At 36.0% G+C, this 22,160-nt stretch overlaps 1 protein-coding gene across 6 annotated transcripts in view; it reads left to right on the top strand.

Moving 5' to 3' along the window:
* Positions 1 to 22,160, top strand: part of FER (FER tyrosine kinase) — a 190,510-nt gene that overhangs the window by 38,491 nt on the left and 129,859 nt on the right. For all 6 annotated transcript variants that reach the window (XM_038170166.2, XM_038170168.2, XM_072030728.1 and 3 more), the window contains 4 exons: positions 2,209 to 2,346; positions 4,398 to 4,517; positions 9,846 to 9,968; positions 15,067 to 15,256. In XM_038170166.2, the coding sequence (XP_038026094.1) occupies positions 2,209 to 2,346; positions 4,398 to 4,517; positions 9,846 to 9,968; positions 15,067 to 15,256 (571 nt within the window). The remainder of the gene's footprint in view (positions 1 to 2,208; positions 2,347 to 4,397; positions 4,518 to 9,845; positions 9,969 to 15,066; positions 15,257 to 22,160) is intronic.

A 22,160-nucleotide genomic window follows, 5' to 3' on the forward strand; every position in this document is an offset into this window, starting at 1 on the left:
GGTGAGACACTATCTTCTTGTAAAATTTAAATTTGACAGATAAAGTGCAGTGTTTACAGTTGAGCTCATGCTTTGTCCTCTCCTTTAGCTGGGATAACAGAGGTGTTTGTTGCCTCTCCGTAGTCTTATTTTTATGAAACTCTCCCACTAAAAAATTTGCTTTTAACTCTCCAACCATCTTGACAGTCATTTTGGAGGAGGTCCAGGCAGATGTATGGTTAGTCATAGGCATGGACAAATAACAGGATCACGTAGACCTAATCTCAGTGAAAGGAATCCAACCTTAAAAATACAATTACCTTTTCCCTGAAAAGTCATTCTCTACATAATTACAACAGATATGCAAACTGATGATCTCGGAGAACAGAAAATTAGTACTTTAAGCCCTCTTTTCTGGTCTGTAACCACCGTGCTGCCTCTCTGACCTTCTTGAAGAACGTGAGTTGGTTAGGTCTTTTTCCTGGGCATTCTGTGTATCACTTAGTTTAAAAGGCAGGGTAGTTACTTTTTCTTGTAGGTATTGTTCATTTAGATGTGATGCACTCATTTTCTTACCTTTTTTGGAGCCTGTGTTCATCTTGACTTCAGCAAGTGAGGGAGAGTTGAGGATTTCATACTCTACATGCTTAGGTGACGCAGACAACGTTAATGGCCCCGTGTAGTATATCGTATTACTGCCTTTGATGCTGGTGCAGGTTATATAAAATGAAATAGACCTCTGTAGTAGTCTCCTCAGTCCTTTTAATCTTTATATAGAATCACAAGAGAATACAGGTATTTTTTTCTGTTGCAATTAAGTTGATTTTTCAGAAATGTAAGTCATAGTAATTCACTGAAGAGTTTTATCATGCAAAACCTATTGAACCCATTTGTCTTTGTTATCACTGAGGTAAGGACTGGAAACAATTTTTGTCAATAGCTGATCATTTTTAGTGAGATCTGAGATGATTGGAAAATTAGTGCTTTCTGTTAATTGTGGGCTTAATTCTGTAAAAAGAAGTGGTGAGGTCAGGTGTGAAGCTAGATGTTGCTAGATGTATGAAACAAACTTCCTTAATAGTCCCGATTTGGCAGATCAATTTGTTTGGCAATCTTGAAGCATAGATTAACATTATTATTATTTTGTAGTTGACATTGATTCCCTTTCTCTTAGATATAGCATTGCTGTAGCTGGCATTGGCTTATCTCTTTTGTTGCTGTCTTTGAATTGTTTTCTGGAGTGTTTTCAGACATGTTGTTCACAGACAAGACAAAATGCTTCTCTTGTCTGTTCTCTCCTCAGAAAATGTACTGGAAAAATTCAAGCAAATAGTGTTTTCCTATTGAGTAAACAAGTCTAGAGATCATATCCAGGATAAAATATTAATACTTCTTTCTCTGCATTTTTCTCTGGTATGGTTAAAATTGAGCAGTATTTGAAAAAGCTTGCTATACTTCAGCACCTGGCAAGCCAGAAAATCTGTCAATAAAAAAATAAAATAAAATTGTGAATGATTTTGAGGGTTCATTTATGGAAAGTGGAGGACAGCAAAGTATTCTGAGGAAGTGCTACTGTATACTATTAAAATTTGTGGTCCAATATGGCATAGTCCTTTCCTACTCTTTAATCACTTGCTTTTCTCCACTCCAGGGACCAGGTAATGACAAGACTGGATGACATGTACTTTCTTGTGTGAACTTCTTCCTTGATTTTGGTTCTTCTTGTAAATGTATGCCAACTTGTGATGTACGCCACTTCATAAAATGAATGTATGTTAAAGGATAGATGAAATGATGAAAAAAACACCAACAGTTTTCACACTGCCTTTTCCCTTATGCCAGAATATATTTATTTTATCAGTCAAGGGAATATGAGACACTTCAGTGTAGACAAACATGTTGTTGTGAAAAAAGGTATCATCAAGGAGCTGTGTGTGTTCATTTTCCCTGTAATCTCTACAGCTTTAGTTTAGCTACCCTGTATGTAGATGCACTGAAATCAGTACAAGGAGCATGTTATTAGAGACTTCTCCACCGATGGCCAATTTGTAAAGAAGAGGCCACAACTGATCTGTTGTTTCTTTGAGTAATATATTGTCTTATTTTTTCCCTTTTTAGCCAGTTGCAACAAGAATTTGTAAAAACAGCAAATTGAAAGTTTGAAGCATCTTCAATGCCATCTATGCCTTCAGTGCCATGTTATACACTAGAATTTTTTTTCCTCTCTAGAAAAGGAATCTTGGATGAGTATAGCCAGATCACCAGTCTCGTTACGGAAGAGATTGTGAACGTCCATAAAGAGATCCAGACCTCGGTTGAACAGATAGACCCCAATTCTGAGTATAATGACTTCGTAGATACTCACAGGTGTGTATTTCCTTCTTGCTGTGCATCTTAATGTTTCTTAAGAAAACCTTGCATTAAATTTCAATGCTGTTTAAGCAATCAGAGTTGAATTTATTTCTCTTTGTTTCCGTTTACATTGTTACTTGTAAAGCTTTATCCTAATCTAAAAAGTAGTTCTACCTGCATGTGTAGAAGAAGGTTGGCTGAAAGTCAGCCTTTTAACCCTGTTTCTCTAACCATCCATCTATTTGTCTGGTTCTAGAATAACAAAATTCATATTAATGTTGTTATGATTCTCTGAACCATAACTTTGGTAATACGTGTTGATCTAGATTCAGCGTGGGCTAATTTACTGAGTATTTGGATGCAGTTTGCATCCTGTGCTGTGCTGTTTGTTTGCTTTATTTCTCTTACTGTCTATATTGTGGGTAAATGAATGCTAGGCATCTCTGTGCACACTGCAGTTATTGCAGATTGAGCAGTGCCTGAAACAATCTGAGTACACAGATAAGGCCTCTGACACGTCCCACATGACATTCAGGTCTCCAAACTGGGAAGATAAGGATTTGATGGGTGGACCATCTGGTGGATAAGGAATTGGTGTGAACGCCACACTCAAGAGAGTGCTGGGTAATGGTTCTGCGTCCAGGTGGAGGCCAGCGATGAGTGGTGACCCTCAGAGGCCTGTCCTGGGACTGGTGCTGTTTAGTATCTTTATCAGTGACACACAGTGGGATTGAGTGCACCCTCAGCACGTTTGCAGATGACACCAAGCTGGGTGGTGCAGTTGATACAATAGAAGGAAGGGATGCCATCCAGAGAGACCTGGGCAAGCTGGAGAAGTGGGCCCGTGTGAACCTAACAAGGTTCAACAAGCCCAGGTGCAGGGTGCTGCGCCTTGGTTGGGGCAATCCAAGACATGAGCACAGACTGGGAGAAGAACTCACTGAGAGCAGCCCTATGGAGAGAGAGACTTGGGGTTCTGGTGGATGAAAAATTTTGATGTGAGCCAGCAGTGTGTGCTTGCAGCCCAGCAGGCCAACTGCGTCCTGGGCTGCATCAACAGAGGGGTGGGCAGCAGGTGGAGGGAGGTAACTGCCCCCCTCAGCTCTGCCCTCGTGAGGCCCCACCTGGAGTGCTGCATCCAGGGCTGGGGCCCCCAGCACAAGGAGGATGTGGGGCTGTTAGAGTGGGCCCAGAGGAGAGCCACAAAGATAACCCTGCAGAGAGGGCTGGAGCAGCCCACCTATGAAGAAAGGTGGAGAGAGCTGTGGATGCTCAGCCTGGAGAAAAGAACACTCTTGAGAGACCTCATTGCAGCTTTTCAGTACATAAAGGGGGCTTATAAAAGCATGGAGAGCAACTTTTTGCTCAGACAGACAATGACAGGACTAGGGGTAATGGTTTTAAACTAGAAGAGGGGAGATTGAGATGAGAGGTTAGAAATTCTTCAGAGGACGGTGAGGCCCTGGCACAGGCTGCCCAGAGAAGCTGTGGATGCCCCATCCCTGGAGGTGCTCAAGGCCAGGCTGGATGGGGCTCTGGGCAACCTGGTCTGGTGGGAGGTGTCCCTGCCCATGGCAGGGGGGTTGGAACTGGATGATCCTTAAGGTCCCTTCCAACCCAAGCTATTCTGTGACTCTCTGTTAATGCAGTAAAGTTTTATATTAAAAAACTGACAAATGAACAAGGATTGTATTAACCATTTATTGAACTGTTACTGTACATTGTTACATGTGGAATAGTTTTAAGACCTTGTTTGTTAATTTGCAAATTGGTAGTGGTTAGGTTTATAGCAGGATTAGTGGAACTATGCAGATTCCCTGAGAACCTCGGTTATCATGTGAGCTTAATTCAAAGAACTGTATTCAGTTTTATACTCTGGTATGGTTTTAGGACTGTGTTGTTCATTCAAAGGAAGAAGAAGATGCAGTTGCTGCTTTCCATTTATTCCATACGTGATTTTATCTATATTCCATTACTAAAATAATTCAAAGTGTAATGATTTGCTTTATGCTCCACTGAAAGATGCATGTTAATTTTACAAATACAACATTTATTTACTGGATTAGGTCATCAGAAGTTGTTGAACAAGAAATAGAGTTTGATACATCTTTATTAGAAGAAAATGAAAACCTTCAAGCTAATGAGATCATGTGGAATAATCTAACAGCAGAAAGTTTACAAGTCACGTAAGTCTTAACAAAACTTTCACGCTTCGGAAATGCTGTCCTAACTTACATCTCACTCATCTCATTGCTTTGCTGTGTCCTCATTTTTAAGGTCTGCTTTCTAAAAAGAGAATTTGCAGGGTCTAAGCCCTTGTTTGTTGCTGTTTTTATTGTTCTTTAGCACAACGTGCCGAGGCCCCGCGGAAGACTTGTCAACGCTATCAATATAGTTACCTTTCCTCCCTGTTTAATTTATACAGTGCCCCATATTTGTCATAAATCCTCACTGGGAATTCATTTACTTACATGTATCTTCCCAAAACTGTTTCCACATTCAGTTTTCTAGGAAAAACGTTGACATCTGTTGATGAAGCCACTGAGTACAGGACTGCAGTCAATGATTTGGATTGCCATCCAGAGAAGTTTTCAAATGGATTATTTCACTTGTTTTGTAAATGTTTGTTTTAGTTTTTAAAGGAAATTCTCATTCATCCTTATAACTTTTGAAATGTTAACTTACTAAAACAGGTGTAGCTGTTGTATTGCATTTCATGGAACCTTCAGTCAGTCAGCGTGGTAAAATATTTCTGCATATTTTAATATGCATATCAGTGTATTCAAATATTTTAATTAATTTTACCGATTTCACCTTTAATCAGTTGTTACTGGGGAACAAATTTCCTGCTGAAGTTATCCTTTGTTAGAATGTTCTCATATCAACCTTAATTTTTCCGTAAAATGGTCCAATGCAGTCACTTGTGAGATTGCAAGTATTAATTGTACACTTCAGGTATTTTTTTATATTTACTACAGCAGTTCAAAATGGCAAAGTCAGAATTTCATTGTTTTGTAATGATTTGGTGTCTATACTTTATTTCAGCCCATGTTTGACTTGTTTGTTTTCAAAAGCATAGCTAATCTAAGTAACAAAGCAGTGTTTGTTTTTTGTTTTTTTCTTTTTAATTTTTTCTGCTTAAGCAAACTTGGAGAAAGAAACTCTTGTTTCTTATAGGTTATTGTGAAAACCAAAGTCATAGAGAGTCTTCATAACAGTAAGGTATTTCAAATATAAACACGTTACAGTAAAGCTTCCGTAGATTGTTCTAATCCCATGCTTCCTCACTATGACAGATTCCCTAGATTTTCTTCATTCCTTTTCAAGGTCATTAGCTGTCATCTCTTTCTTTCCTGTGTAATCCAATTCCTTTTAATATTTTTTTCTTAAATAGGTATTGCAGTAAGTTCTTCAATGTACACTTTTAGCTTTCCTTGTCAGACTTGTCTTCCTCAGTACTAAAACAGCTTCATCTTTCTTGTGAAATAATCCCATGATAATTAAAACCCTTCCCTTCTGTTTAAACATGCTTCTGTTAATAATACACTAATAACATATTCTGCATCATTACTAAAGTGGGATTATTCCTGGATAAGCTATGTAAACATTGTACATATCTAGATCATCTTCAGCTCTGTAACAGGAAAAAATACATGCACAAAATCTACCTCTTCAATATGTCTTACAGAAGGTAGAGTCTCAGAAAAACTGTAGCTCAAAACAATAAGTAATTTACTTTTTGGCTTTAATAAGACATCAGCATATCTTCTCTCTGGCATTGGTCAACAGGGAAAACTAGGGAGGAGATTAAGAACAGTGTCATCTCATATTTTTCAGCTTGGATATGTTACGACTTGGAAGTAGTATTTGTAATAGTATTAGATTTCTTTTGTGAGTTTGTCCAGTCAGTTTCAATATGTACAAGCATCTATTGTCAGTCAAGGAATTCTAAAGGTTAGCTTCATAATGTATGAGCCTGTTAATTTTTAGTTTAAATTTTTTTGACTAAGTCCTTGTTTTGGCAAAGAATAGGAATAATCTACTCCTCTCCACGCATGATAGTCTAAGTTGTTGTCGTACTCCTCCTCTATCATTTTTTTTCAGAGGAGTCTTTAATTGTAGTTACTCCTTTCAAAGAACTTATTCATACCTTTTCTCAAGCCTGTCATCTATCTTTGAACGTTTCTAGGGTTACTGTATTGTTTTCGAGATGAATGACCAGAATTGTACAGGTAATCCAGGTGCATAGATTAGAAAATTGCATAATGAGGTTTCCTTTCTTCTGCTTCATTTCTAACAAATACAAGGGAGTCGTTCCATTTGATTTCCTGACTGGTGCAGTGTGTCAAGCATTGCTTTCATGGAATCATCCATTTTAATTTCAAAATCTAATTTCTGAGTGGCACTGGTCAGTTTACAGCCAGCCATTTGCTGCATAAATAAAGTTTTGGATTGTTTTTTCTTCTGTGTATTTGCTTATTTCAATATGAATTGAAATTAATCTTTTAAATAACAATCCAGTTACTGAGCATTTTAAGATCCAGCAAAATCCTTTTCTGTTCTTCACATTCAGCTCCCTCCTTTATTAGCTCAAAAACATTGTATCAGCATTCTTTGTCACTTTTTAAATTGCCCTTTGTATGGGTTATTATGAATGTATTAAGTTCAGATTTTTGTGGAGCTCCGCTAGATATCTCCCAGCATTGTGAAAACTGACTGCTTATTCTTATCTTCTTTGTTCCGTTTTTGGTTTGCTTTTTAGTCCAGGTGAGAAGCCCTTCCTTTTACAACTATTTAGTTCTCTTTAACTGCTTTTACTAATATGTCTCATTAACTGCTGCTTTTTTGTTTTGTTTTGTTTTGTTTTTTGCTATAGTCTTGATTTAAAACCACTATAGAAAATCAAACAAAAACAGGTATTTGTATCATCTTACTATGCATTACTAGATGTTTGCAAGTAAGTTCAGTATATTTATCGATAGATGATGATTTTTTTCCCTTCTGTGTGCTAAAACAGTAGGAATTAGACTGTTGAACTCAACTTTAGTGTTTAGATCACTTCCTTGGATCTTTTAAATACTATATCAAAAATTTTTTGCATAGAAGAAATAGTTTCAGTATCTACCAAATATAGATAAATCCAGTACACTGACTGGTTTTAATTTCCAGACTTTGAAGGGATACAAAAATGTATATTGATCCAAACTCAGTAATTTTGTTTGTATTTGTGAGCATACAAGAGACAATCGACAACTTTACATGCATAACTTATTGGAGGACTTAATAAGCTATATATCCTTAAAATACATTTTAGATAAGTGATGAGAAAACTGTCTCAGCTTTTTGTTTTTAGGTAAGTATGGCTAAAGATTTGACAGAGAGAGGTACTAACTAACCCTTCTAAGTTGTTAGAGAGACATAGTGTCTCCTAATAAATATTGATGACTGTCTTAGACCAATATTGAAATATTTGCAAAAGCAGAACAGTAAAAAGTTGATGCTTGGAAGATCCTAAAGTAACTCAGAAATTTTTGGAAGAACTACATTGACTTTGTTTCACTATGATGCTGTAATATACAATCAAACATTTTTGAGAAGTTAAAATATTTCAGTGTGTTGATTTGTCATGTATGCAATCATACATTCCAATGATGAACAATCTTACACGTTTGGTTTTAATTCCTTGAATACTGGTGCTTAAGTATATCTATATTTGGTAGATACTGAAGCTCTGTCTCCTCTGCAGAAACATTCTGTTACAGTACTTTGAAGATGCAAGGCAATGATCTCACAACTAAAGATCATCAGCCTAATTCCTGTTATTTCAGCACATGTAGAATGGATCTTTAAAAAGTCATCATCTATTGATAAAGGATGCAATATACTGATCTAACTTGCAAATTTCTAAGTGTAACATCTGCTTCTTGTAAGTCAGTTTTTGAGCCAAATACAGCGTTGATTAAAATGCTGATTAGAAGACTGATCAAAAAGCAGTATTTTCAGTTAGAGAATTGGTAATTAATTTTTAAGCAATGTATTAAAAAAGTTGATAGCTGATATTAAATTAGAGTCTGTGTAAGAAAATTGTTGTTTCTGAGAAGTTCAGCATAAAAATTCTGATAACCTAATAACAATAAAAATGTCTGATGAAAAAAATGGGCTTCTGAGAAATGTTTCAAGTGTTGTTCTTATCTCAAAATAAACACATGCAGATGCTTGTTCATTTGGGAAGTAAACTTTTATCGTTCAGTATATGGCTTTTTTATAGTCATTTGAGTCTTATAACATCTCTGACTGGCTGAATAAAGAATGTTTAATCAACATTGTATAAAATATATTGGGAGGAGAGAGAACTAATTCAATGTTAAGATTAAATTATTCATTTTGGTACATATAGCACCATCTAGAACATGGGTCGTAGATATCTAGAGCATGTAAATTACTCTTGGTTGACCTCTGACACTCTCACATCTGAAATGGTTTGGAGCAACAGATCTGTGCAGTAGCAAGTACTAAAATATTTTGATTTTATTCCACTCTTTACTACTCTAAAATTGGGCTTGAAAATCTGGAGAAAGCAGACAAAGATGAATAGGTAAGGGAAGATGCACACAGTCCTATATATACCACTTCCTTTTGGGCATTTGCTTGTCCATATATATTTTCTATATTTTTTATACACATGCACACACAAAAGTTTTCTTTCTTTAATTTTCCTCCTGGTTTAACAATTGCTTGATTCCAACATATCTAGTTTGATATGTATTTTAGAAGTCATCATTATGTGAGTGTTTGTGCAGGGTTGTATGAGAAGTGTGTCACAAAGTCTCATGTTACATTTGTTGACTTTTTGGTTATTGAAATACTTACTGCTATAATTGCAAAGTTCCAGTAATGCTTTTGATGTGCAATAACTGTTTTTCTGTTAGTATTAAGTGTTCTTGTACAAGTTTTTTCTTGACTCTGAATTTTCCAGTACCAAAGATTATGTGGCTTTAAAAAAAAGTTAATTGTAGAGAAAAGTATGCATCTTGCTTTTATTGTGAAAAGAGCTATTTTAATTTGTAATGCAGGACCTGTTAGTTCTTTTTTCATTGTTTCTAAATGTGAATACATCCGAACTACCAATTCTGTGTATTTTATCAATGTGCTTCATCAGTCTTAAGGTTTTTGTTTTTTTTGTAAAACGTCTCATATATTAGCATTATATTAGGAAGGCATTAGTTCAGAAAACTCATCATGCATTCTAGAGAAAATTTTACTGATAGAAGAACCTGTAGGCAGCAGATCATTCTGTAACCTTATATGTTTACACAGGCTAGTGTGGATTTGTAAAAATATAGATTAATAGTGTAATATAAATCAGTATTCACAAGAAAGGCCATCAAGCACCGAGTAGTATAAATTAAAGACTAATGTTTCTTCTCATCCTCAGGAAAAACAACAACAGAAGTTTACAAAGTTGTAAAGTTTTTGTATTCACAGTATGTATTTCTGTAATGTATGTCTTACAGGTTAAAAACAGTAATAGAAGAACTGATGCAAACACAGCAAACGCTTCTGAGCAAAGAGGAACTTGTGTTGGAACTAGAGAAAAAAATAGAAGAGTCCTCTAAGACTTGTGAAAAGAAGTCAGAGTAAGTGGAATTGAAATTTCAAAATATAATAATTTGAGGGAAAAGTGTGTATAATGTAATTCTTAATACTTCAGAAGTAATCTGTAGTAGTCTTGTTCTGCTTTTGTCAGAAATTATTCTTATTTATAAACAGCAACAAGGTACATGTAGTTTCCCATTTCAAAAATAAAGCTTCCTGACTCCAGATCCTGGTTAATTAGAGAATTGACTGCCTCTTTTAAATTAATTTTGTTGTCATACTGTTGTGATGGCTGAAGAACTGGACCTTTGTTAGTGTTATAATTTCAGCTTGAAGGAAGAAAAAGAGTCAATTTAGGTTGTCTCTTTGACTGACAGAGTTCATTGTGTACGTACAATTTTGTGAAAGACTTTTCAGAGTGGAAGTCATGTAGAAGGCGTGTAATCTTTCTTATGCAATAATATGTTTGGGACTTGTCAGATTGGGTTCATTCTTTATGGCATTTTATTCAGCATACTGAATGTAGAAGCAATATACCCTATGGTACCGCTCAGTAAATAATGAAGGTGAGGGATTAATGGTTATTTTACATGCCATAAATAAATCATTCATCACAATGAGTCATTCTGGTGCCAGATCACTGGTCGTCTTCTACCTCTGGTTAATATTCACATCCTAGTCTAGACTGAAGTAATTATATCAGATTAAAAAAAAAACACAAAAGCACTTTTATGTTTGTAGTGATGTTTTTCCAATTCTTTTTGTGACCAGTCATAGTCATACTAACTTGGTCATAAGTACTGATTTACAATACCGGTGAAATGGAATACAATTCCTCAGGTAATACTGTCTGCATACACAAAAGAGACATTCTTAGCTATCTGTTGAAGGCACCTTGTCAATTGAGGCTACCAATTGTATTTTACTCATATAGGAAACTTTATTTGTGTTTAGTTACTGTGATTAGATAATTTTCTGTTCTTTCTTTGATGACTTTCTTTGATGAATTCTACATATACTCACAGTATATTTTCTGGTTACCTAATTGATGAATTCATGACCTTCTTGCTGCACGTTGCATAAAGGATAAACAGTCTGAACCAGAGAGTTTTATATATATATATATATATATATATATATATATATATATTTAATAACATGACTTTGTCATTGTCATTTTTGCTGCTTTTCCTTAGGAATGTTTCTTCATTATTGCCTTTCTGTCTCTCTGAAAGTAGTTCAGACTATCCCGGCCTTCCTGCTGCATGTAGGCTCTGTTGGCCAATCCTGTAGCAGACATTTGTGGTGTTGAGAAGCTGGTTTCAGTCCAGACTACACCTGTCTTGAGGCTATGTTACTGAGCCTCACCTAAGGAGTTGAACTTCACCTTTCAGTGCTGAGGAGATCTTCTCTGTATCTGTTTTATCTGGGCAATATGATGGTAAAATCTGCAAAACTGAGTTTCTTATTTCCTTCCCTTGAACCAGTTTGCAATTCATTTGCCTCCCCATTTCTTTCTGACCCAGCTTCAGCACTGCCAGTCTGAGCTGTGTTTACTGACTTCACAGTGGCAGTCTGTGCTGGGGCTTGATAGTATTTCTCTGTGTCTAATTCTGGCAGCACTATGAATTGAGCTTTACACCTACTGCATTTTTCATTAGGGCATGTGGTGAAGTGTATCTCCACACCCGATTTTGTGTTACTCCTCAATATTAAACTGCGTTGGTAATATTTTCCTGGCACCAATATCCAGTTCCGCCTTCAAATGACAAAATCACCTGCAACACAGAGATTGTTTTATATATATGTGTGTGTCTGTGTGCGCACAGTATACCATCTGCACTCCTGAGAGGGTAGCATATTGGATATTTGGTCTTTGATTCAGTTTGCCTTTCTACCACTTTCCTACCTGTTGCCCTCTTCTGGTCTCACAAGCATTTTTTAGATAAGATCTCACTCTGTGAGGCTGGTAGTAGCTCTTGCTAGCCACAGGAACCACAAAGTTTGCATTCATAAAAGGGATAGGCAAAGAGTTTATAGATGCTAATTCTTTATGGATAGATGGATTGGTGAACGTTCTCTGACAGATTTGGGCAAAAAGGCAGATAGTTATCCTGGTATTTGTCTTGCCACAGTCTAGGAAAGAGAATGGAGCACTGGAGTTTCAATATCTAGGATATGTCTTATCTCTGGATCATGAGTTGTAACCACTTAGCAATTGGGTTACTGACATTTTAGCTGATGTGGTATATTCTCCAAAGTTTTCCTGATGGTAAAAGGCCATATTGTCACGGGGAGATTTATTTATTTTTTTTGCCTCTCCCATAGTGAGATGAAGAACGCTGTCTTCAGGAGAGATTATTAATCCCTTTGTGTGATGTTTTTAAATATCCACAGTCTCATGATGAACTTTGCTTTCGGGTCCTCCAGTTGTGGCTTCGTACATCATGCTCATCCTTTCCATACAAGTGATCATTTGACTGGTTGTAAGGGCTTAGTTTCTTTGGTAGCTTAGTACAGTGCACATCTCTGGGGATATGACATTTTATCTTTTCATGCCAGTGACAGATGGTTCTTATTACTTCAGAACTTGTTTGAATAATCATCTGTCTCAGGATAGTTTGCGAAGGAATAATTTTGTCATCTAAGACTTCTGGATTTTAGTGTGTTCGGGCTATGCCTATTCCACATCCAGTGTTTACATGTGCAAGTTATGGCAGAGCAGCTACTGTGTCAACAACAGGGTTGAGTAAGGTCTCCCATGCTTTTTTGGACACAATTGAAGCTGTGGATGTGCAAAACTGATAAGCCTTGCAATTTTTTAATTTTTTTTTTTTTTTTATGGATTTTCCAGTAGTTTTGTGGGCAGTGTCGACAGAGCTACTTGAACCTTGTTCAAGAGCACAACAACCAGTTTCATTTCTAAAGCAGGAATAATGTGAGACACATTTGTTTTTGCCAGGGCAAATGAAAAATCCTTCAGTATCTGCCCAGGTTGTAAACAGGGATAATTTCTAAGTTTCCTTTTTTCTCCAAAGGGGGAGAGCTCACAGGAGTGTCTGTCTTCCAGAAGTTATCCCAAAGGTACAGAGGGACATAGTACTGCAATCTTCTTCGATGCCCTTGTTCTCAGTAGACCTGGTCCTTGACTTCCTTCATCTGTGCTTTCAGACTGTGAGAACTCTGTTTCTTTCTAGACCGTGTTTCTAGGCTCAGTTGGAGTGCTATTACGGTTGTCCGCGTTGTACCATGGATGCTCTTCTTTGCTGGGCAATTTCTGTCCATCTTTGGTGTTTGGGCAGTTCCTCAGGGCAACAGAGCCATCTAGGTACCTGCTCAATTGTCTATTTTGGAGTGTGTCTTTAAGTTGAATGTGGGGGTTCTTTGATAGCTTAATGTGAAGAGCTTTCTTATGGCCATCTTCAATTAATTGATCTCTTGTGTTTTCCAAATGAGGAAATCAGCTTTCTAGCATTTCTTTAGTACTGTCGTTTCATGCTCTTAAAACTGAATTTGTACTTGACAGTGTCAATGTAAGAAGGACGTTCTGCTTTTACACACACAGGTCTACATCCTTCTGGTGTCCCCCAGACTCAACTTCATTCATTTCCAGGCAAGCTGCAGGATCTGGGGCTTTGTTTAGTTATGCGTTTATTTATTTCTGTGTGGAGTCTCTTCAAATGTCTCTCCAGTTGCCTGCAACGAAGGTGGAAACCTTGATGATTGCAGCACAGGAGAGTGGTAAGAGACAAGTACAGTCTCTTTATGTAGATGTCTGCTTGAAGGCCACCTACATTTTTCTTTCATTCTAAGCTTGTTTCCACCACAAAAATGGATTAGTAGTTTTCAGTGCTGCAACTGTTGTTTGAGAAAGGACAATCTTGGGTCCTTAACAAGCTGTTTTTTTATAAGGTAACAGTTTGAAGTCTGTCAGTGTAAGAATGGAGGCATTAAATCTCTCAAATAAAGAAGAGTCGATAAATAGGCTGAAAACTGGAAAGTGGACATAAAACATAACTAACTAAATCTTGTTAGTCTGAGTTACTGACCTGGAAGAAAACTATAACTGATGAGTTGAGGTGACACACTAGTAAGCTCCAACTGAGTTCTCTATTGTGCTTGGCTAGCGGTGTTTTAATCTATCCGAATGTATCACAGGATCAGTGATTGAGTTTGGAAGGGACCTGTAGAGGTCTAACCACCAGAGGTTAACCAAAATGTAAACTTACACAAACAAAAAGGAAAGCTTATGGTAGTTGAGGGTGGCCGTTGCTCTGCATTAGGAATAGGGTTGGAGGTAAGAAGGGTAATTTGAAAATGCTCCTGTGATTTCTGAATCCATTAATGGAAAAATACTATGTAATGGTGGTATAGGTAAGACCACAAATAGAATATGGGATCCAGTTTCAGTACATATTGCAGAAACAGAGGGATATTCAGAGCAGAGTGAAAAAAAAAAACAAAAACATCAAGGATGAGAGAAAAAAAAGTGTTTTAGTTACTTGTGGAGCTCAATTTATTTAGCTTAAGAATGTTAAGCAGCTACTTGTCTATAGTCCAAAATATATACCTAAGCAGCAGAGTCTTCTTTCAGTCTTGAAGACAGAGACAACAGATATCTCTAACCTTAGGCTGGGCCAATTTATTAACCTCATCCTTACACTCAGTATATTGAAAATGCTTATTGCAACAACTGTATGGATTGCAGTGGGTTTCTCATCACTGGAAATCATAATCTAAAAGTCTGTTTCTTCTCTAAAGGATGGGGAACCCTAGTGGTTATAAATTCAGTCAAAAGTGGATGAAAGTAGTAGTATCTGCATTTATTATTTTTGTTACAGATTGAAATAAGAAAACTAATGGCAAAGTAAAATATATTGCTTTTTTGTCTTGGAGGTTTGAGAATTTTCTAATATTGGCTTCACGTGCTTATGTCTTTCAACGAATAACTCTGCTGAAGAATTTTCATGCTCTTATAAAAGTTTAATAAAATTTCCTTCATTGAGTGAGTAGATAAAGTGGTGAAAAAAAAACCCTACACCAAAAAGCAATCTCCAGTATTGAAAATACTTTATAGTTCTTGTAAAGCAAAGTAACCATTTTAAATTATGTGCATTTTAAAATTATTTTTCTTTGCAGTATTGTTCTTTTGTTGAGCCAAAAGCAAGCACTGGAAGAACTTAAGCAAACAGTTCAGCAATTAAGATGCTCAGAGGCAAAATTTGCAGCCCAGAAAGAACTACTGGAACAAAAGGTTCAGGAGAATGATGGGAAAGAACCACCACCTGTAGTGAATTATGAAGAAGATGCCAGATCAGTCACTTCTATGGTAAGTTTTACTGAATTGTGCAGCTGTGCTATTGTACTTTGGACCTGAGATAAGAGGCTCAAGACATACATTTACATGGATAACTGAAGTGAATAAACTTCACTTTGCGTTTATGGAGACTTAGTTGTTTAGAAAAACAGTTCAGTTGTGTGATTTATTTATTTTTTTAAGATGTAATAAATTCTAATACTTTGTGTATGTCCATAGACTTTATTTGGCCTTCCATACCCTTTGTGCTAAGGTTCTCATTAGATTGCTTTATAATTAAAAGTGTAAATCCTTAAATAGATTTAATGAACATGACTGAGTAGCTATTGGTAATTTTGTCAGCTGTGTTGAAGAAATACACTCACAGATACAGATAGAGAACTAACGGTAAAAGCTGTTGGAATCAATGCATACAGTGTGTAAATTAGAAATTAATATTACATACTCTAATAATTCTTTTCAACTAACATTTGTTTCTTTGCAACTTATTTTTAAATGTTTACATGCTCTTGATAATCAAAGTAAACTTACTGTTCTACTTGATGAGACACTATGTAATTTTTAAAAGTACTTTGCTAATGTTTTGTGACTTCCTTTTCTCAGTTTTGTGCAGCTATGTGGAGAGACAGTAAGCCACATAAACAAACAAACAAAAAAACCCAACTGTTACCTGTTTACTAAAGGGACAGTCAGTAGTGTTTGCTTTTATGGATGAGGTTTGACATATTTGAGGTGTTTGTGACTTGTTTTCTTTAGAGGTTTAGCCAGCCTTCTTTTGGTCCACAGAGCACTAGTGATGAAGAAATGTCTGTCTTTGAGAGGAAAGCTTTTGTTTTCTCTATCTATTTGTGGAACTGAGTTCTTTTTTCTACATTCCTACAGTTATACTTAACTGTCAGTGTTTTCTTAATGCCACTACATTTGTTTAATATTTACAAGACACTGTCCATTTTCATTGTTACAAAACATTAGTTTGTGCAACGTGAATGCATACCATGATCTAGGAGGAGATGATAATACACAAAATGATGAGTAAAGAGAATGGGATGGATCAGGAAAATGATTGTTAAAAAACATGAGGCTTAGGGTTTGTTTGGAGGTAGGTGATCTTGTTAGCTTCTTCTACTAACCTGCAGTAGTGCTACTGAATATTGCCTGAGCAGTCTAAATGGTAGAATGGTATTTTTCCACCCCACTTCAAGGTTACTAAAGTCTTTCTTCTGGTGTCCAAACTTGTGTTTTGGTGTGTAGGAGAAAATAATCCTTGCGTATATATGTACGCTATATAGAATTTTGACCTCAGGATTTTTTTTGAATGAAAGTTATCTATGATAAGTTTTCTTTTGGCTGAAAGAGACTTGTATTGAGATTTTTAGAATTACGAGAGAAATATATTCTCACATATGTTAAGTGTGCCAAGAATAACAATATTTTTGTTAATTTGACTCCAGAGAATTTAGTACTGTGATTTGTATACATCATGAAAAATTGATATGGTTTAAGTGCTGGGTGTTTTCCCATGAATGAGTTATTCAAGACAGGCAAATACCACTTAAGTTTTGTTTAACTAATAAGTTGATATCCCGTGCTAATAAACTGACTAAATACTGGTAGGTAGAACTGCAATTTAACTTAATAAAACTTTGTTCCATTTCTTTCAATGTTTTTTCAAAAAAAAATAAAGGCATATTCAAGAGGGAAGACTTGACCTCTCAGTCAGAAAAGTAACAGTCAGATGAGCTGTGTATTTAAATAAGCATCCTGTCAATTTGCATAGTAGTTTTTTTTTTTTTTCTTTTTCAGTAAGAGTCCTTAAAATTATGTAGGCGATAAATGATCAGAAATGGAACATTCTTGCTGCTGATGCTTATCCTGGCATATTCAGGAGGATCATAGTTTCCTCAACTATAAATGTATTTAGGTTTCTCCTTTTTATCTAAAGCCATGTAATCTAAGTGTAGTCTGAGCCTACATTTGATTGTAGTTATTATTCCCCTTGGAAAATTTATTGTAAATGCATATTTTAAAAATTCTTAATAATGACAAATGTTGTATTGGCTTGTATTGCGAGCATGCATATGAAGTGTATTTAGAAGTATTCAATCACAACTGGATTTTTTTTGGTGATTTTAAATTAAAAAGTTGAGGTCCTGTTTATATGAAGTATTTGTATTGTATCATATAAATACAGCCAATTTCATGGAGCAATAGTTTGCAAATTGTTTTGTTTCCCATCTCTTACAGTAGGTTATGGTACTGTAGGACACTAAAAAGGAATGCAGTTGTGAAACACTGATAGAATTTTATAGACAAGCTTATGTTACCTGTGTGCCATTTTATAGCTTCTTATGTTTCCTTGTTCCTTTTTGTCTCTGAATTGTAGGAAGGTTCATATTTTTTGGTCTTCTGTATGGTTTGGGTTCGTGAATATAGCTTACGTTTTGCAGACTGTTAGCTCTATCTTGTTGTTCATGCACACATTTTAAGAAAACAGAAAATTGCTGGATGATTGTTTTGTTCAGTCATGATACTATAGCAAAGAATAAGAAAAAATCCTGAATGATTGTATTCAACGATCCTGGCATCCTATATGAAAAAAAAAACACCACACTGTCTCTTCTATTTTCTAACATTTATAGCTTTATAATGGGATAACCATGCTCTTGCATGGTGAGAGATATTTAAGTTCCTTAGAATAGTTGCAGTTGCAATATTGTGCCCAATGTAATCAGGAGAATTATAGTTTACTTGTTCTTCTATACTTATATGAAGTAGGGAGGTAGACATTGTGTAGTAGTTGATCGTTCCTAGTAAAAAAATTATATTTTTGTCAAAATAACGTAGTATCCAAGTTATTACGTTATGTCATTTTACAGAAACTAACTGGAAGCTTGAGCTAGCTTTTCAGTGTGCAGTTAATGAATGCTTGCATTGTCGTTTCTCTTAAAATACGTATGTTTTTCTTGTTATTAATTGGATCAACAGAGTGTGGTAATAGTCCACCACAATTAAAACAAAGAAAGCCCTATTGCATCTAATCATCTGATTAGAAATAAAAACACCAAGAATATTTGGAACATTGCAGTGCCAGTGTAAAATTTGCTGAAGTAATTAAGTATAACAATGGTGGTTTGCATTTCATGGTAAGACTTTACAATTAGAAGATCAGTATTGACTTGAATATTGTTACAGAACAAGAAATCTTCAGGGAGAACAAAAGCCTCGCAGTAGACTTAATACCAAACAATAATACAAAATAGTAATTAATTTTGTTTAGCATCCATACAGTGAAGTCTGTGTGCCATTTTAATGTCTCTTCCTATTTTCCTAAATGACAGAAACAAATATTGTGAAGGTGCAAACCCAGTATCTTTAAAAATATGTATTTACTTTTTCTGATGACTATTTAGTGTTTTTCTTTTTTAAATAGAATGCATCACTTCAGGGCATGTGGGAGTTAAATTGGCACTACTTCAGGTCCTGTTTAGAACCCATATTATTATTTCAGCATAGGCATGATTCATATAGACTATATTTTGTGTACCTTAGCATTATACTGGAACCACTGATAAAACTGAGACTTGGTATGCAAGCTCTGTAATGCTGGAAAAAGTTGTCAGCAGGTGGAGCTCAGTGCCAAAAGACTAGTTATGACTGAATAATCTACATTTCTGATCATTATATGTGTTTAAAAGAGGTAGAGATGAGACTCAGAAGTGTGGTGGGAAAGAAATGCATGTTCTCATGTTTCTAATACCCTAAATAATCTGAAGAGGTGCTTTTTTTTTTTTAAATGGTAAAATACAACAGTGGTGTAGAAAGTCCCTAATGCATGATCTTCAGCAGCTTGTAAGCAAACCAAAGGACCTGCACAGTTCTGCTGCTTATGGAGCAACAGCACAAAGTTACTGCACTTTCTCTGTATGCTCTTTAAAGGACTTTCAGTCCAGTGTGGTTGTCAGGATAGAAGGCATCTGGAATACGGACAAGAAGGAAAGAGACTGTGAAGTCTCTGTTAACATGAACTCAGGTTAGGTAAATGGGACAGAAGGAAGCTGAAGCATCATCATACAGCTGGTAGGATGTGTTAACTACCAATGCATCATTGCTGGAGAATGCCATACTTAATGCTGTATGCAGTGGGATAACAGAACATAGCTACCAGCATGAGATTTTACATTTCTGAACTCCTGTTATAGCTGTTGTAGCAGAAGTATGCGAAAGGAATAGGATATAAAATTTCACGTCATTTCTGAGTGTTTTTACTATTTGTTATTCCTTTTTAAAAGGCTTCAGAGATCCTAGTCTTGGTGGTTGCTTTAAAAATAAGATATGTCAGCTTCCGGTGAAAATTGTGGTAAATATTAAAAAAAAATAAATAAATTTTATAGTAGTTACGGAAGAAAAAAAACAGATGCACAAAACAATGCTGAAGTACTTATTTTCCTAATTTGCTAGTGTTAGTGCATTGTATTCCCATCTCTGCTTTGCAGATACCACGAATCAGTGTTCCTTCTCATAGTGTGATCAACAAACCAATTGTCCTAGAATTGTTTTTTGTCTTACATTCCTCTGCAGGCTTGGATTTAAGGCATTTATTTTTTATGATTCTTGTTAAAATTGTAATTTACAAATTTAATCAATTTGCAACTCTAACTTTTTCAAGGTGGTTACATAGATACTAAACAGCATTTAGAAGAGGTGACTGCGATTAAACATGCTTCGTCAAACGAGTTTTATATGATGTATCATAGGGCCCTTAAATGTATCACGGAGTAGCTGTGCTCTAGGGAGTCTCATTTTCCCATATTGTCCAAAGCTATATAGAATCTTGATTTTCAAACAGATGCAGGGAAGCAGTTAGCTTCTGTGACAGACCACTGCAACAACAGCAGAAAGCTTGATGGTAGAGCATGAATTTTTTTTCTTAGTGACTCAGAAGAATTAAGGCATTTCTCTGCTTTGTACTGCAACACCAACAGCTCCCTTGTCTAATATGTGTCTCATGACATTTATATAAAACTAAGATTATATGTGACAGTGTTTATTATGAACTGGTAGGGGAGTCCTTCACAGTTACTTGATCTATGCATTTCTGTACCTTGTAGGCTTCTGCGTTATTTGAAGGTTGTGAAGTTCCTTGTCAATAGAAACAGGGCCAAAGTTTATGCAGCATTGGTATCCCTATCCTTTTTCTGATTTTTGTCTCAGGAAATGAAAGACTGCCAGTGCAGTCATGTTGTAGAAATTGTGCCTATTAATTTATAAGACTTGGAAATAAACAGTTGTATTTGTTGGATTCCTGGACAGATGGAGTTCAACTAAGTGATCTTTGCTTTGGGCTGCTTTCCAGAGCTCGCTGGCTGGGACTTGTGTTTCTGGTTCACAGACAGAACTTAACATGGAGCAAAAATGCACCAAATGTCAGATGCTCATAGCAAGTGTGGGGAATGAACTCTGTTGTTCTTGCTGTAAGAGTATATTCTAGCTTCTGTTTCTCTGTAAGTCCTACCTGCCTGGTAGACATACATCAGAGGAAGAACAATCCACAAAGAGATGCTAACACAAGAAACAGGTAAACTCAGCTGTGTTTTTTCCTGAGTGGATGTAGTAACACTCACTGGTCCAGAATTTGAGATAAGAGTTAAAGAAGCTTCTGAGCCTCTTTGCAGTAAACATGCCTGGAAATGTATGAACTAAAAGATTAATCTGACAGTAATCTTTTGATAGACTAGGACTGAAATTATACATTTCTTAAGGAAATTACCTGGAAAAAAAGGGTTGAGCAATAATCTAGTCTCTCATACATAAAGACGCAAAATTAGAAGTGTGAATGAACTTTGGGAGGAATCGAGAGGGGTAACTAGTTCAGAGTAAACAAAACTCTCAGAATATTTGAAATGCAGAATTAGTGTACCCTCTCTGGATGAAGGAGAATGTATGTACTTCTCTGAAGTACATACACTTCTCTTGAACTGCCAAATATAGTTCAAGAGCTTTCAAAATTCCTTAAGGAAGAAGCGTTCATCAGGCTAGTGTTGCAGCAATGTATACCCCTGGGGCATTTGTTATTTCATTCAAAATCTTCCCTGGGAATTAGGAAAGCTTTACTCAGAAGTTTCACTTTGAAAAGAAGCCACATACTGTTATCCAGCGTATGTTTCAGTATGTATTGGGATAATTCTGTGTGTGTTGGGAAGAAAATAGTAATTCTCTGCTGAAATTGTCATCATTGTCTCCTTATTTGTTTTTCATAGTGATTTGACTGATTAATCGTGATTGTTAACTTCTCAGAGGTAACACACAGGCCCTTAGGTAACAAAGAAATAACGTGGTAGCATTTGCTAGGTATGTGTCATCTCTTTCCTTTTTTTTCCATTTTCTTTCCCTTTCCTCCTTTCTTCTTTTTTCCATGTCTGGTTGAAAATGCCCTCATTCTTAAAGCCAATGATAATGCTCTTGAAAGTCTTCAAGTCTGGTATATGATACTTTATTTGAATTAGAATTTATGCTTTTAATCGAGTGCTGCTGCTAGTTTGTCACATTTGAAGAGTACAATTTTATGGGTTGTTTTGCTGCTACTCCTCTTTTCTGCCATGTGGGGAAGCTCTTCCCTGCAACAAAATGAGGAATCAGAACAGTAGTCTAATCAAATTCTCAAAGCACTACCCTTATGATACAGGTCAGATCACTTTTTGTTCTAATTTGTATTTTTCATTGTTGGTGATCTTTAATTTAATTGTGGGGTAAATGATAAAATCTATGTTTCAGATGTCGCTTTTTTTTTCTGTGTGTCATCCTGCAGTAAGGTAGATGTGAAACATTTCAGGTCAACATGGGATCCAGGTGGTTGTACATCAACATTAATTGACAGTTTTAGATTGCTTAAAGTTTACTGTCTGACCTCAGGCTGTGA

This window comes from Anas platyrhynchos, chromosome Z (genome assembly GCF_047663525.1).
Source record: "Anas platyrhynchos isolate ZD024472 breed Pekin duck chromosome Z, IASCAAS_PekinDuck_T2T, whole genome shotgun sequence".
Classification (NCBI taxonomy): Eukaryota; Metazoa; Chordata; class Aves; order Anseriformes; family Anatidae; genus Anas; species Anas platyrhynchos.